At 40.7% G+C, this 13098-nt stretch overlaps 1 protein-coding gene across 2 annotated transcripts in view; it reads left to right on the top strand.

Annotated features, from left to right (window-relative positions):
* The first annotated feature begins 12720 nt into the window (after window positions 1-12720).
* Window positions 12721-13098, top strand: part of ARHGAP18 (Rho GTPase activating protein 18) — a 126594-nt gene continuing 126216 nt past the window's right edge. For both annotated transcript variants that reach the window (XM_029945054.1, XM_029945055.1), the window contains exon 1: window positions 12721-12890. In XM_029945054.1, coding sequence (XP_029800914.1) covers window positions 12778-12890 — 113 coding nt within the window. In that variant the 5' untranslated portion in view covers window positions 12721-12777. The remainder of the gene's footprint in view (window positions 12891-13098) is intronic.

Here is a 13098-nt window from a genome sequence, read left to right as displayed (position 1 = left end):
TCTGATGCTCAACTGACCGAGCCACCCAGGTGCCCCAGTTGATGGCTATTTTTTGGTAACATTGCCATTTTCTGGTAACATGTTTGGTAATTTATTTTTTGGTAACATGTCTTTGATGGTTGAGACAGTGCTAACCACACAGTAGTTAAATAAATATATAAATTAATGACTGAACAAGTGACTGTATCAGTATCATTTATTACAGATTTGAAATACCTGGCAAATCTTTAAAGAACCGGGTTTGTGACCTTTCGGTGAAATTAAAACATCGGGTCTACTTGATTTCTATTTTTACATTTGATTCATTCTGACACGTATATTTATTTCATTTTAACATTCAAATATCTCTGAAATTGGTATGCAACTTATAAATAACATTAGTAGCATTTTTATTAACCAATGGTTTACAAACTAGTGAATGTTGAGTATAAAAAGGAGTAGGTTTCTTAGATGTGATAAACTATTATCTATACGTATCTCACCTTCATAATACATATGCTGCTTTGTATAAGGATAGGGTAACGGGGAAAGCATGGCTTTTACATCAGAGGAATTTTATTGTGAATCCTGGCTCTGCCTCTGCCTTTTTTTTTTTTTTTTAATCTGAGCAAAGAGCTTGCCCTGACATTAATGTTTGGGTTGCAGTGTTCTCATTTGGATGATAGGAATAAAGCCTTCGTATTGAAGTTGTACACTAAAGATATTCGATGAACACATTTAGTTGAATACCTTTCCTTTTTTTTGTTTTCCCTCCCTCTCTCTACCTCTTCCATCAGCCTATTTGTACCTTAGAATAGCTCTATTAGGTAGGGAGATGTAATTTCCATTTTTACAGGGTTAGAAACAGAGGCTTAGCAGCATGAGTTAGAGTTAAGAGAAAGACTTCCCTGGAGCCTTTGATTTTCCATTATTCCCCTAGCTCTATTAAGGCTTCTAACAGGTAGCAATTGACATAGGTGAGAGCTGAGCTACTTTTTTGTTGATAAATTTCAGTAGGCAGTGTGTGTAACAATTTTACACAGCATGCTAATGACAATGTCACACACTACATCCTTTTTGGAAAGGAATTTACCTCTTGCCCTTATCCTGTAAACAAGGATGGGTCTCTATTTACAGAAGAGGAAAAGGAAGAGGGAAAAGGATATTATATCACCTGGCCTAGCAGTTTTGGGAGCAGATGTTTTCCTCGTCTCATTGTTCACAGAAAATTGGTTCAAGATGGTATAAACCAAATGTTCAAAAATACTGTTGATTCATAAATCAATTCATAGTATTATTTTGTTTGTATGGAACAAAATGATGCAGATGGATTGAAATTAAGGATCAATCCTAAAACCTCAGGGCTTGGTGCAAAACCAAAAGCATGTCATCATTTCTTTCCTGCGAGAGACCAACCAACAGTGAATATTAGACCTCCAGGCCTAATCCAGGATGGAATCACAGAGGAGCTGTGGATATTGCTTTTATATTTTCTCGGTTTTGCCTGAAATTTTCCAAGTATGGGATGTTTTTTTTTCTTTGCCTCAGCATTTCTTCTTCCTATGTGGCAATCCCATCTTTAACTAGGTTGCAAATGGATCAATTAATGAGCAAATAGACTCATTTCAATAATAAAACCTCAAACTCAAATGAAGAGGGTATGATTGGGTGCCTGTTGATTGAAACCACAGTTTCTCAGGCAGATTTCTGAATGAGCCTGGTCTGCAAGCAGACCGTGAGGGGCTGGCTGGCTGGGCAATGGCCTGACAGGTCTTAAAGCTTAGGATCCCTGTAGGGAAGACTGGATGTGGGGGGTGGGATTGAGAGAAAAGGAGTTAGCTAGTGTTTGAAACTTGATAGGTGCTCCATAAATTCACCTTTCTCATCTTCCTTCTTCCCTTCCTTTTCATCCCTTTATCCTAATTAAACGTATGTATTGTCTGAAACAGTTTAGAGCTTCCTGGATCCAAGTGGACTCCCGAGTGGGAGTTCAGTATCCCTGAGAAATGCATAAGTGGATCAGTGACAGTCACAGGAAGAGCCTCCTGGGGTTACCAGTTCTCTTGGGGAGGGCTGGCTGGGGATCCCAAACTTAAAAAAAAATGTTTTTTTTACATTTATTTATTTTTGAGAGACAGAGCGTAAGCAGGGGAGGGGCAGAGAGAGAAAGAGACACAGAATCTGAAGCAGGCTCCAGGCTCTGAGCCCAGTGGTCAGCACAAAGCCTGACTTGGGGCTCGAACCCGTGAGCCGTGAGATCTTGACCTGAGTCCAAGTCAGACCTTCAACCGACTGAGCCTCCCAGGCCCCTCCACCCCAAACTTTTTTCTTTATCTGCCCTCCTTTCCCCATGCTTTGTGACTGAATGGTGCTTGAGGACATGCCACCGTGGGAACACATCAGTGCCTGTCCTTGGGTTGTTTTTAACTATGTGTTAGACCTCCTCACTCATCTGGGTTAGAGATGGCAGGGTGACTTTGGACTCCACCTTCGTCTGTTCCCGCCTCTGCACATCTGCCAGGCCACACATACTGTCCAGCGTCTGTGTGCATGGCCCGCGGGTGCATGGGTTGCGAGTGTAGATGAAGGTCACCCAGGGCTGCCACCGCTGTGACTTTACAGCACCGCCTCAGATACGTTCTTAACACAGCTTTCCCTTCTTTAGCTTCCCTGCCATCCCTGCTATTTAGAGCCACCAGTGTTCTTTCTCCCAGTACAGTTGACTAGGCTCCTACCTTGCTCATAGTCAGATTTTTCCTTGCTGTTTGTGGAATATAGACTAACTGTTTACAAGGCACTGGAAGTTTGTAAACATCTGGCACGGATTTATGTGTTTTTGGATTGATTCTCCCTATCTTGTCTCCCCCTCCCTATTTTGCACTCCGCACAGCACTTGGGCTGTTGTACGCACCTTGCCTTGGTTGAAGTGGTCAGCTGGCATTCGTGTCTCACCTGCTTTGGGTCGTCCTCCTTGCACTAAGTCCTTCTCTCCCTGCCCTAATTCAAGACCTAATAGGTTAGCACCTGCTGTATGTTTGCTAGCATCTTCTCCAACTGTGAAATAATAAATGTTTAATGCAGAAAGATTGGGGGAAAATCACACACGCACGTTACTTTAACTTCACCCTCTTATTTGAAATCTTAATAGATCTTGGAATTCTCTACTTCCTTTTAATTGTCACAGTTCCCTTAGCGCGCACATGTGTGTGTTTAATTTTGCATTTATTATATAACGCTTCGTTTTATAAATATGAATCTATTTGTTCATCCTAACTGAAATAACCTCCCGGGGTTGGGTTGGACTGACTCACCTGTACCTCCCTTAGGTTATCTGTTTGAAGTGAACCAGTGGCCATGCAATAAAACCCAGCGTTTGACTTCAGCGGTGAAACCACGGGCTGTTGGAGAGAATTTTGCTGTTTTAGAGGCAGGCCTGCTAGTGTTCTTCAAAGTACCCCCGCAGGCCCCTCCTGGTGCCTGGTATCTGCCTTTGAGAGATTCGAGGAATCTCCAAAAGGCTCATTTTGTGCCTGTAGGTCACATTAAGGTGGTAGAATGTTTGCTCTGGATAAAAATCCTTGAAAGAATTTTGTTATGTTTGGCGACTTGATATCAAGTTTCTCTCTCTATCCCTCTAACGTGAATGCTAATAATGCATGCAGTATTGAAAAGACCGACTTTCTCAGAATTCCATTCCTAGAAGGCTCTGCCCATTTCTGTTTTCTCTCAGTGATTTATTCATGTGTTCACCATAGCTTTATCTCGATGATCTTTGCAGGTAAGACAAGTACTGCTTTTCACAGGGGCAGACTCACAGTAAGGAAAATTCTAGTGTCTGTCTCCTTTTCATGACCAAAAAAATGTGGATCTACCGCCTGGATTTGAATCCTCGATCATTTCTAGTGAGATACATTTCCAGAACATCAGAGTGTGATTTAAACCCAAGACTCGGAAAGTTCTATTCACCTTCTGGCAACATTTTTAAAAGACCTAATTTCATATAAGAGGAAGAGGCAATGTGATCAAACGTGTACGTGGAAATAATCCTCTATCTTTGTCACACTGAGGGGCTTCTCTTCTGCTCATCTCTCTCATGCCAATTTGTGATAAAAAGCCATTCTTTATGGAGATTTCTAGTCTACAGTGTTTGTGGGGATTTGATGTGGAAGGGTGATGACTGTAAGAACTTTTATTATGTTCATGGTTACTTATCCTTACCTACAGGAACGAGACGTCTGCTCTGAAACATATAATTTTATTATTGGGAAAGGAAAACATATATCTTGCAGATTTTTAAAGAAAAGTACAAAAATGAAATATAGTTAGTGGGCAGATTGGTTGATGGAAAATAATATATTTTCTACCCTAAGTAGTGGAATTAAATTTTTTTCACTATTTGAATTGTAGAGACTTTTATGGGTTTTTTTTTTTTTTTTGAGGGGAGGGGTCGGATGGAGTTGGGGGATAGGATAGAAATTCGAAGACATTCTTGCAGTAGACACTTTGAGCCAGTGACTGCTGAGACAGCCTCTGAACTTGAGCAATGTGAACCGCAAGGAAGTATTCTGGTGCCAGGATATCATGATTTCCTCAAATCTCGGGGTCCCGGCTCTGTGGCCATCTGCCCGACCAGCTTTTGCATAACCTTTCTTTCCTTAGAACAGCTGCTTCTGAAAAAGAAGTCCTTTGGACGAGATACAGATAACCTTTAGACAATGTCAACCTTATAGTTTTGAGTTTTAAAATTTCAGGAGACCACGGTTCTCACGAGTATAGTTCCGTTCTTTGGGCTTTTGTAACAAGCCAGCTGGCCAAATTATTAAGTAGAATGAAGACAAATGAACTCCCGGAAGCAAGCAGAAAATATTTCAGGAGCACAGTTGGGAGCTAGGATGTAATGTAAGGAGATGTTTCTCAATTAGAGTGAGGTATGGGACATTGGGGTGACTATCCTTTAGAGAAATGGCTTTTCATTTTTTTCTGGGCACCTATTGAAAATCTGTTGAAATTTACAGACTCTAGCTCAGAATAAATTAGTACAAACAATGATACCCAGGGGCATCTGATTGGCTCAGTGAGTTAAGCATCCAATTCTTGATTTCAGCTCAGGTCATGATATCACGGTACATGAGTTTGGGGCTCTGCCCTACCGGAGTAGAGCCTGCTTGAAATTTTCTCTCTCCCTCTCTTTCTTCCCCTACCCTGTTCATATGTACACACTCTCTCTTTAAACCAGGAACTGTGATTTATTTGAAAAAATATTAATGATGATTTCCAAAAATAATCCAAACATGAAACCCCACATGGTCAAACAAGAAACAAAGTAAATTCTTCCCAAGATAATTTTAAGAAAAGGCTGTTTTTCCACAAAGCAATATTTGTATTTTCTTTTATGTATAATTGTGTATTTTTATTTCATTTAGAAATTCCTAAAAATGCTGATTCCCAGAGGTATGTAGTAGCAGCAGCAGAGAATTTTGGAATTCATGTAACTTCCTAGACACGGACCTATGTTAAGGCAGGCCTGTCTGGAATCTTCTGATATCCTCCGTTGAAGTCATGTTAGGAAGTCAAGGACAGCAACTCTCCCATTATCTAAGTAGAAGCAAACTTGAAAAAAGGATTCTCCTGAGATTCTGCGTGCGTGCTCTCTACATGAGCATTTAGTTACGGCATTCAAAAATTTGTTTAGGATTTGAATTTTCCAAGCTTTGTTAGCATGATGACTGTGTCTGAAATAAGTCTGCTTATTCATATTTACAAATGAAAAGATTTAGGGGTGTCTGGATGGTTCAGTTGATTAAATGTCCCATGTTGACTCAGGTCATGATCTTGTAGTCCATGAGTTCAAGCCCTGAGTCAGGCTCTATGCTGACAGCTCAGAGCCGGGAGCCTGCTTTGGATTCTGTGACTCCTTCTCTTGCTGCCCCTCCCCCACTCGTGTTTGGTATCTCTCTCAAAAACAAGCAAACATTAAAAATTTTTTGAAAGAATAAATGAAAAGATTTAGGTGCATTGGGTGGCTCAGTTGTTAAGTGTCCAACTGTTGGTTTCAGCCTGGGTCATGATCTTAGGGCTTCATGGCTTCCTGGGTTTGAGCCCCACATCAGGCTCTGCACTGACAGTGTGGAGTCTGCTTGGGCTTCTCTCTCTCCCACCCCCTTCCCTACTTGTGCTTTCTGTCTCTCAAAATAAACTTTAAAAAAAATGAAAATATTTATTCAATTTAACTGACCAAGTATAATTATTATTAAATGAGCCAAACTCCCTGATTAAATGCCTCTTTGAAATTATTTTGAGGGTTATTTTTTTTCTTAAAAAAATTAAAAACTTCCCCCCAAAATAGAATTAGATACATGTCGACATCCTCTAGAAAACTAGGCAAGCCCTATGAAATGAAAAGCAAGCTGATATTTTTTGTTATTGCTCCATATCCCTTTCTGAGAAGTTAGTGATTTCATCATGGTGAGACTTGCATCCTTCTAGAGTAGCTGTTTTTCCCCTCAGTGTGTGCACTTGAAAAGAGCAGGTAAATCTCATTTCTATCATGACATGTGAATCTGATTTTTTCACCAGAGAAGCAAAACTCTGGGCTATCGCTCGAACATCCTAGGCTTTCTGTCTGTAAGTAGGGTACCAGGGCCGGTTGGTTGGTTTTTCCAGTAAAATTATGCTTTGTCATTCTTGAAGTCATTTCTAACCTTAGCAATTTCCCAAAAGGCTCACAAAACAGAAATTCTTCTTTGATGATGTTTCTTTGTGCAGTTTTATCAAGTATTTTGGTCAAGAAACATCGTATAACTACCCCACGAACTACTCTAAAACATGAGAAGAACCACCTTCATTCTGGAGTAGATAACCACCATTTCCCCCCCAGTAGATCTACAGCTACTATTTCCCTGTTCTCCAGGCCACAAATCAAGTCAGCTCTTTCCTTAGATACTCGGCTTCATCAAATCTTCCCTAGTCACGGTTGCTTCTTTTACTTTATGAGGAAATAAGTGTTCTTCATAATTTATTTCGGGAAGGCTTTTGTGTGAAAGCAAATCTGGGTATAGATATAATTCCAGATGTTTCAAATTGAGTCTTTTCATAATCAACATACTACCTTTTCAGAACATACCTCCTCCCTCCAGAGAGTACACTTTAGTCTCCCCAACTTCAACATGGGTATCCTCGTATTCAGCAATGAAGAGAAAACCAAAGGAAAAGTTAGGTTCATTACCCTTTCTTTTCTTGGCTAATTTCCACTTCCAGCTAGTTTTGAAATGAGGTGTATTTAGTATGAAGCTAAATGGAGTTAAACTGAGTACCAGTCTTGCAAAGCCTCTTCCAAAGCCCTTTGTCTAACAAATTCTGTAAGCGTCAGGTCTGTAAACTTAGATCTGTCTTTGACTAATATTAAAAGAGAAAAAAAGATGTTTATAATGACTAGAGTACTTTTCTTTGATTTCCATCAGTAGAAACAATTTTAGATAAGATGGTATTATAACCATGACCTCATGTAGTCATATGAATCCTAAGCTATGTTCCCCTCGTAATTTGATGTAGAAAAGTTTCAGAGGGCCAGAAAAGAAACTATTGAGTTTGCTCCCGTCTGAATTGCTGTAGCATTGCATTTACATTAATATTCCATTTGATTAAACAGTTGAAATTTGCTGTAGTTTATTTTACCTCATTAATGATTCATGTGGGTTTTCTCATAAACAAGAGAGTCGGTTCTAGGACAGCTGTGAACTTGACAGTGTTTAAGAGCTTGGTCTCAATGGTTTACATGTCCTGTTCTGCCTCCTGGCTGTGTGACCTCTCGTTCCTTATCTCTAAAGTGGGCATAATTATAATATTCATCTCTCATAGTTTTTGATTATGATGAAATGAGACTGGGTATACCGTATGTTGCCAAGGGTGAGCGCTCAAACATTAGCTATTATTATTGACTGCTGATAAACTCTTTAACTGTGAGAAGGAACTTTTCTCTATAGATGTTTACCAAGAAGCCTAAATTAGCCTCTAGCAATAGCAGCTACAAATTATACCAGGCGTGGCTAATATTTTCTCCCTGGAAAAGCAGTTTAGAATAACTTTGAGAATATAGCAAGTTTTAGTAGAGCTGTCCGCAGAGAGGTGCAAGGCTTTTCTCCCCGCTTCTTGTTTTAGAGTCCGAATTCGTAAAAACAAATGCAGTTTTGAAGGAAGGTAGAGTTAGGTTCTGCACAGGCAGGAATTTTCAGTAATGACTCCCCAGTGCAGAACTCCCTTCCTTGCAAGCTCACAAGAATGATTCATGCACCAAGTTTGATAAAATAGCAGGACGGGGAGCTTGGCACACTCTCCTCATTAGTGGGCACTGCCAATGTAAATCCAGTTATCACTTCTGTGAAACTTTAACTTCACAGGAGGTTAATTTATTCAAGTTCTTCTTATTTTATTGTGAATTGAATTTTACTTGGCCAGTTGAAAGGTCAGTTTTTGGGGTGCCTGGGTGTCTCAGTCGGTTAAGCCTCCGACTTCGGCTTAGGTCAGATCTCACGTTCGTGGGTTCGAGCCCCGCGTCAGGCTCTGTGCTGACAGCTAGCTCAGAGCCTGGAGCCTGCTTCGTGTTCCATGCCCCCTTCTCTCTCTGCCCCTCCCCCTCTCATGCTCTGTCTCTCTCTGTATCAAAAATCAATATAAAAAAACATTAAAAAAAAAAAGGTCAATTTTCACATGACCTTGTGTATGAATACAGGCGCTTAGCAATCCTGCAGGATTTGAGTGTACACATTTCTCCTTCGTTAATTCCACTTAAAGCAATAGAAACTGATTGAGGAAAAAATTGATAAATGTATAGAATCTATTTCAATTTTAATTGCATACTACAAAATAGGATCCTAAGTCAAAATATAAAAACCAGTTAGTAAATCCTTTGATATTACAAGCACTGAATATATTATTTTTTTCATTAATTTTGAACATGATTATCAGATTGTCAGAGGCTGCGGTACTGTCTCCACCCTATTTTTAACAACCCATCTGGGGACATAAATTATAGCTTCCTTTTTCCTCCCTCTGTCATCTAGTGTGTCCCATTTAAAGAGAATGAATGAAACGAGTGTTTAAACTTTCCTGAGGTTATTAATTACTTGGTAAGATGTTTCATAACAGGAAAGTGTTTGGCATGCAACCAATAGCCTGGAATATTAACATATTCAAGGACATTGGGTTCTCAGTGTTTGATTAAAGTGACTGTGGAAGGGAGTAAAATAGTATTTTTTTTTTTTTTCATAAAATGTGTCTCTGGCAGGAAGAGTGATGTGGTAGAAGGGAGGACTCTAGTTAAACCTCGGTAGGGTTCAGGGTGTGAAATAACAGATTTCAAGGGAGCATATCGGGAGTAAGAGTGCTTCTGTGATGGTCATAAGAAAATTCTGAAAATAAATTTCTACCCACTTGAGCTTCTATCTGAGGCCATGTACTCCAGGGCACTGTGTGTTCACGTAGTCCTACCTGTCTGCCCGTGACCAGCAACATCGTCACATCGGTAACAACAGGGCTTAATGACAGAAAAGAAGGAGCCCAGAGGATTTCCATGTACCTGGATGTTAAATTCACAGAATTCGAGTTGTATGTATTAACCTCTGGAAGTCTATTTATGCCACAGGTTCTGCCTCACAAAAATTTCAAAAAGCGTTACTGTGAACCCAGCTGTTACGCTGAACCTAAGAAATAATTATATTTTAATCTGCATACTGTGATTTATTTGTAATTAAACAAGTGAAGAGAGTACAATCAGACAAAGATACAACTTCCTCATCATTTTGGGCAAAGTCTGTATCATGCATTGTCTCATGAGAGTTGGCAGTGCTCATGGCCGTCAGTGGGTATGTGTGACGCAGCAAAGGAAGAAAGAAAAATAGAAAAATGAAGGAGAGAAAAAGGGAGTCCAAAAAATTAAAGGCAAGGAAAGAGTGGGATAGCAAGGAAAATAGAGAAGAAAAGCATTCCTAAAAGACACAGTCTGTGGTCTACCACCAATATATTTTTTTAAGTTTATTGACTTACTTTGAAAGAGAGAGAAAGAGCACGAGCAAGTGGGGGCAGGGAGAGGAGGGAAGAAATGTCCAGCAGGCTCTGCACAGTCAGTGCCTAGCCCCACATGGGGCTCGATCCCACGAACTACGAGATGGTGACCTGAGCCAAACTCAAGAGTAGGATGCTTAACCTATGAATCACCCAGGTGCCCCTACCACTAATAATTGTAGAAGGTAGTGATTTCTATATTTTTGCATTTGAGAGCAGATACATTAAAAAAAAAAAAGGGTGACTGTGGGTGTGGGAGAGCATTCATCATTTTTAGGTTATGTATTATATTCTTATGTTATATTTTATATACATGAGGACATTAAAAGGACAAAACTTATATATTCCAGTCGACTTACCCTTTGCTTCTTTTCCTGTATTCTTCATTTTGCCTGAACTTGTAAATGGGCCATCATAGGCTCACACTGGTATGTCCATTAGAGTCAACTGTTTACTAAATTTTTAATCAAAAGTGATAATATTAATCTTTCTAAGGACACAAGAAATTAAAGGCCCGCTATGTGGAAGTATTCAGTTAGAGAAAGGAATGATGGTGGGACCAGAGGGGAAGAGGGTTTGGGAGGTGCCGGGGAAGGCTTGTTTGGGTAAGGTAGGGAGAGTTTAGTCCGCTCAGGAGTTTGGAACTGGTTCTGTTAGCGGTGGAGAGACCAGGGAAGTTTATAGCAAGGAGAGACATTATCAGGCATGTGCTCAGGTAGGATTTTACAGTTGAGCCACCAGGGGGTGGGGGGGGGTGGGGGGGTTTGTTTAGGGACAGTGAGACTCCACCTCCACTTTTGCAGTCAGAAATTCATGCATAACTTTGACTCCTCTAAAACTTCTACCAGCCTACTGTTGACCGGAAGCCTTACTTAGTAACATAGTGAATACATACTTTATATGTTCTACGTGTTATGTATTCTATTCTTACAATAAAGTAAGCTAGGGAAAATAAAATGAAGAAAATCATAAGAAAGAGTCAACTACAATAAAAAAAAAGACTAAAAAAGCCATAAGGAAGAAAAAATACATTTACTGTACTGTATTTTTTTTAAACCTGGTAAGTGAATGCATGCAATTCAAATCTGTGTTGTTCAAGGGTCAACTGATTTAGAAGAGAAGGCAAAGAAGGGGTAGAAAGGGCTGTTGTAACATTGAAACTAAGACCTAAGTATAGGGCCTGAAAGGGACTCTGGCAATGGTGACAAGAGAGAGGACAGCAGGTAGAGCCTATGGAGGTAGAAATGCAGAGGCTGAACAAATACTTGTGGAGGGCGAGGGATGCAGATATAATCTTTCCCCCCTCTCTTTTTAAAGTTTGTTTATTTCGAGAGAAAGAGAATAAGAGTGGGGGAGGGGCAGAGAGAAGGAGAAACACTATCCCAAGGGGGCTTCCTACTGTCAGCCCAGATCCTGATGCAGGTCTCAAACTCACAAACTATCACATCATGACCTGATCTGAAATCAAGAGTCAGACACTTAACTATTTGAGCGCCCCTCGTGGTTACTTTAAATAATGAAAAAGTATAAGCAGTCTCTTTATAGAGTAATGAAGTAAAAACTTGCCTATGAGAAATTCTAGATACATAAACTAATAGATCATCAAGATCAGCAACACAAAGCCACGTCAATTCAGACTAGACATTTTTTTTGCAGGGACAAAGAGCAGAGAAACATCCCTTGTAATTTTCAGAAGTTGTGAGCTTGTTTCCTAATCTACAACATGAAGAGCAGCATGCTGGTTAAAAAGAATGGCATTTGGACTAGAATTCTGTTCAAATGCAGCTTCTGGTACAGGACACGTGTGTTCTCTTAGCCAAGAGAATTACCCCAACTCCTCAGCTTTACTTCTCTTAGGTTTTGTAAAATGCAGGTGATAAGGATGCCTGTCTTGTAGGGTGGGTGTGGGTGTGTGAGAGAGAGAGAAACTTGGAATTGAAGGGATAATACATGACACGTGAAACAGTTGTCACAGAGAGGGCCTGGCATATGGTAGGTGCTGAACAAATGTACTTCTTTTACTCTAAGCACTAACATGTAACGGAGTTATTGGTAGATCTCTTTCTAGTTCTGAAGTGTGGTTTGACAAGAGAAGTAAATTTGGCATTGGCTTTTACGTTGAAAGAAGATGAAGTTCGATGATACACAATCATTTTATGAGCACTTTTTAAACCTGACCCATGAGGTAAGGCTTTTGTTACCCGTATTGTACGCTTTTGCTCCAAGTGCATTGGTTTTTTTCTATGGTTAATTTTAATGCTGAACATGAAGGGGTTAAGAAAATGTCCTTACTCGTGTTACATGAAGTAGCAGAAATTATCAGATGGAAACAGGAATTGGGAAGGGAGAGAAAAAAAAACAACAATTCTGTAGTAACACATTGTTTTCTGACCGCTCGTACTCACGTAGATGAGAAGAGTCCACAATCTGGCAGTTTAATCAGATCAGAATAATTCAGGGACGGGGCCAGTTAAATAGTGCTCCCCCCACCCGCTTCCTTAACTAAAGCCGCTCAGACTGGAATTGCCCGGGGTTGAAACAATACTCTGAGTCACGGGCTCTTCTCATTGGACAGCCAGCCAGCCAGCCCTTCACTGGCGAGGCCCCGCCCCTCCCGTGTGATTCACCCGCCTCGCCTCGAGAGGAGGAGCCGGCCAATGCTAATGAGCGGAGCTGCCCAGAGGAACTTCATTCCTCTTCTCGTGTCAGTATCGGAGAAATTATGCCCCTTCTGTCACCATGAGCTGGCTCTCCAGTTCCCAGGGAGTTGTCCTAACTGCCTACCACCCCAGCGGCAAGGACCAGGCCGTGGGGGGGACCCATGGCAAGGTTGGTGAGGAAGCCACCCCAAGGTAAGCCCCTGGCATTCGAAAGCCCAGAGCAAAACAAAAGCCTCTTACCTGCTCCAGGAAAAAAAAAAATGACAGGGAAGTTAGTGCGGGAGAGAAAAAGAAGCAGCACCTGCAAACATCGAACCTAACCTCCTGCAGCCAGAGAAGTGTTTGGCCCGGGTTTTGTTACTTTGCATTTGTTTCACCTTGTCTGCATTCGAAATAGCCC

Source organism: Suricata suricatta, chromosome 7 (assembly GCF_006229205.1).
Source record: "Suricata suricatta isolate VVHF042 chromosome 7, meerkat_22Aug2017_6uvM2_HiC, whole genome shotgun sequence".
Lineage (NCBI taxonomy): Eukaryota > Metazoa > Chordata > Mammalia > Carnivora > Herpestidae > Suricata > Suricata suricatta.
This window is presented reverse-complemented; position numbering and strand designations above follow the sequence as displayed.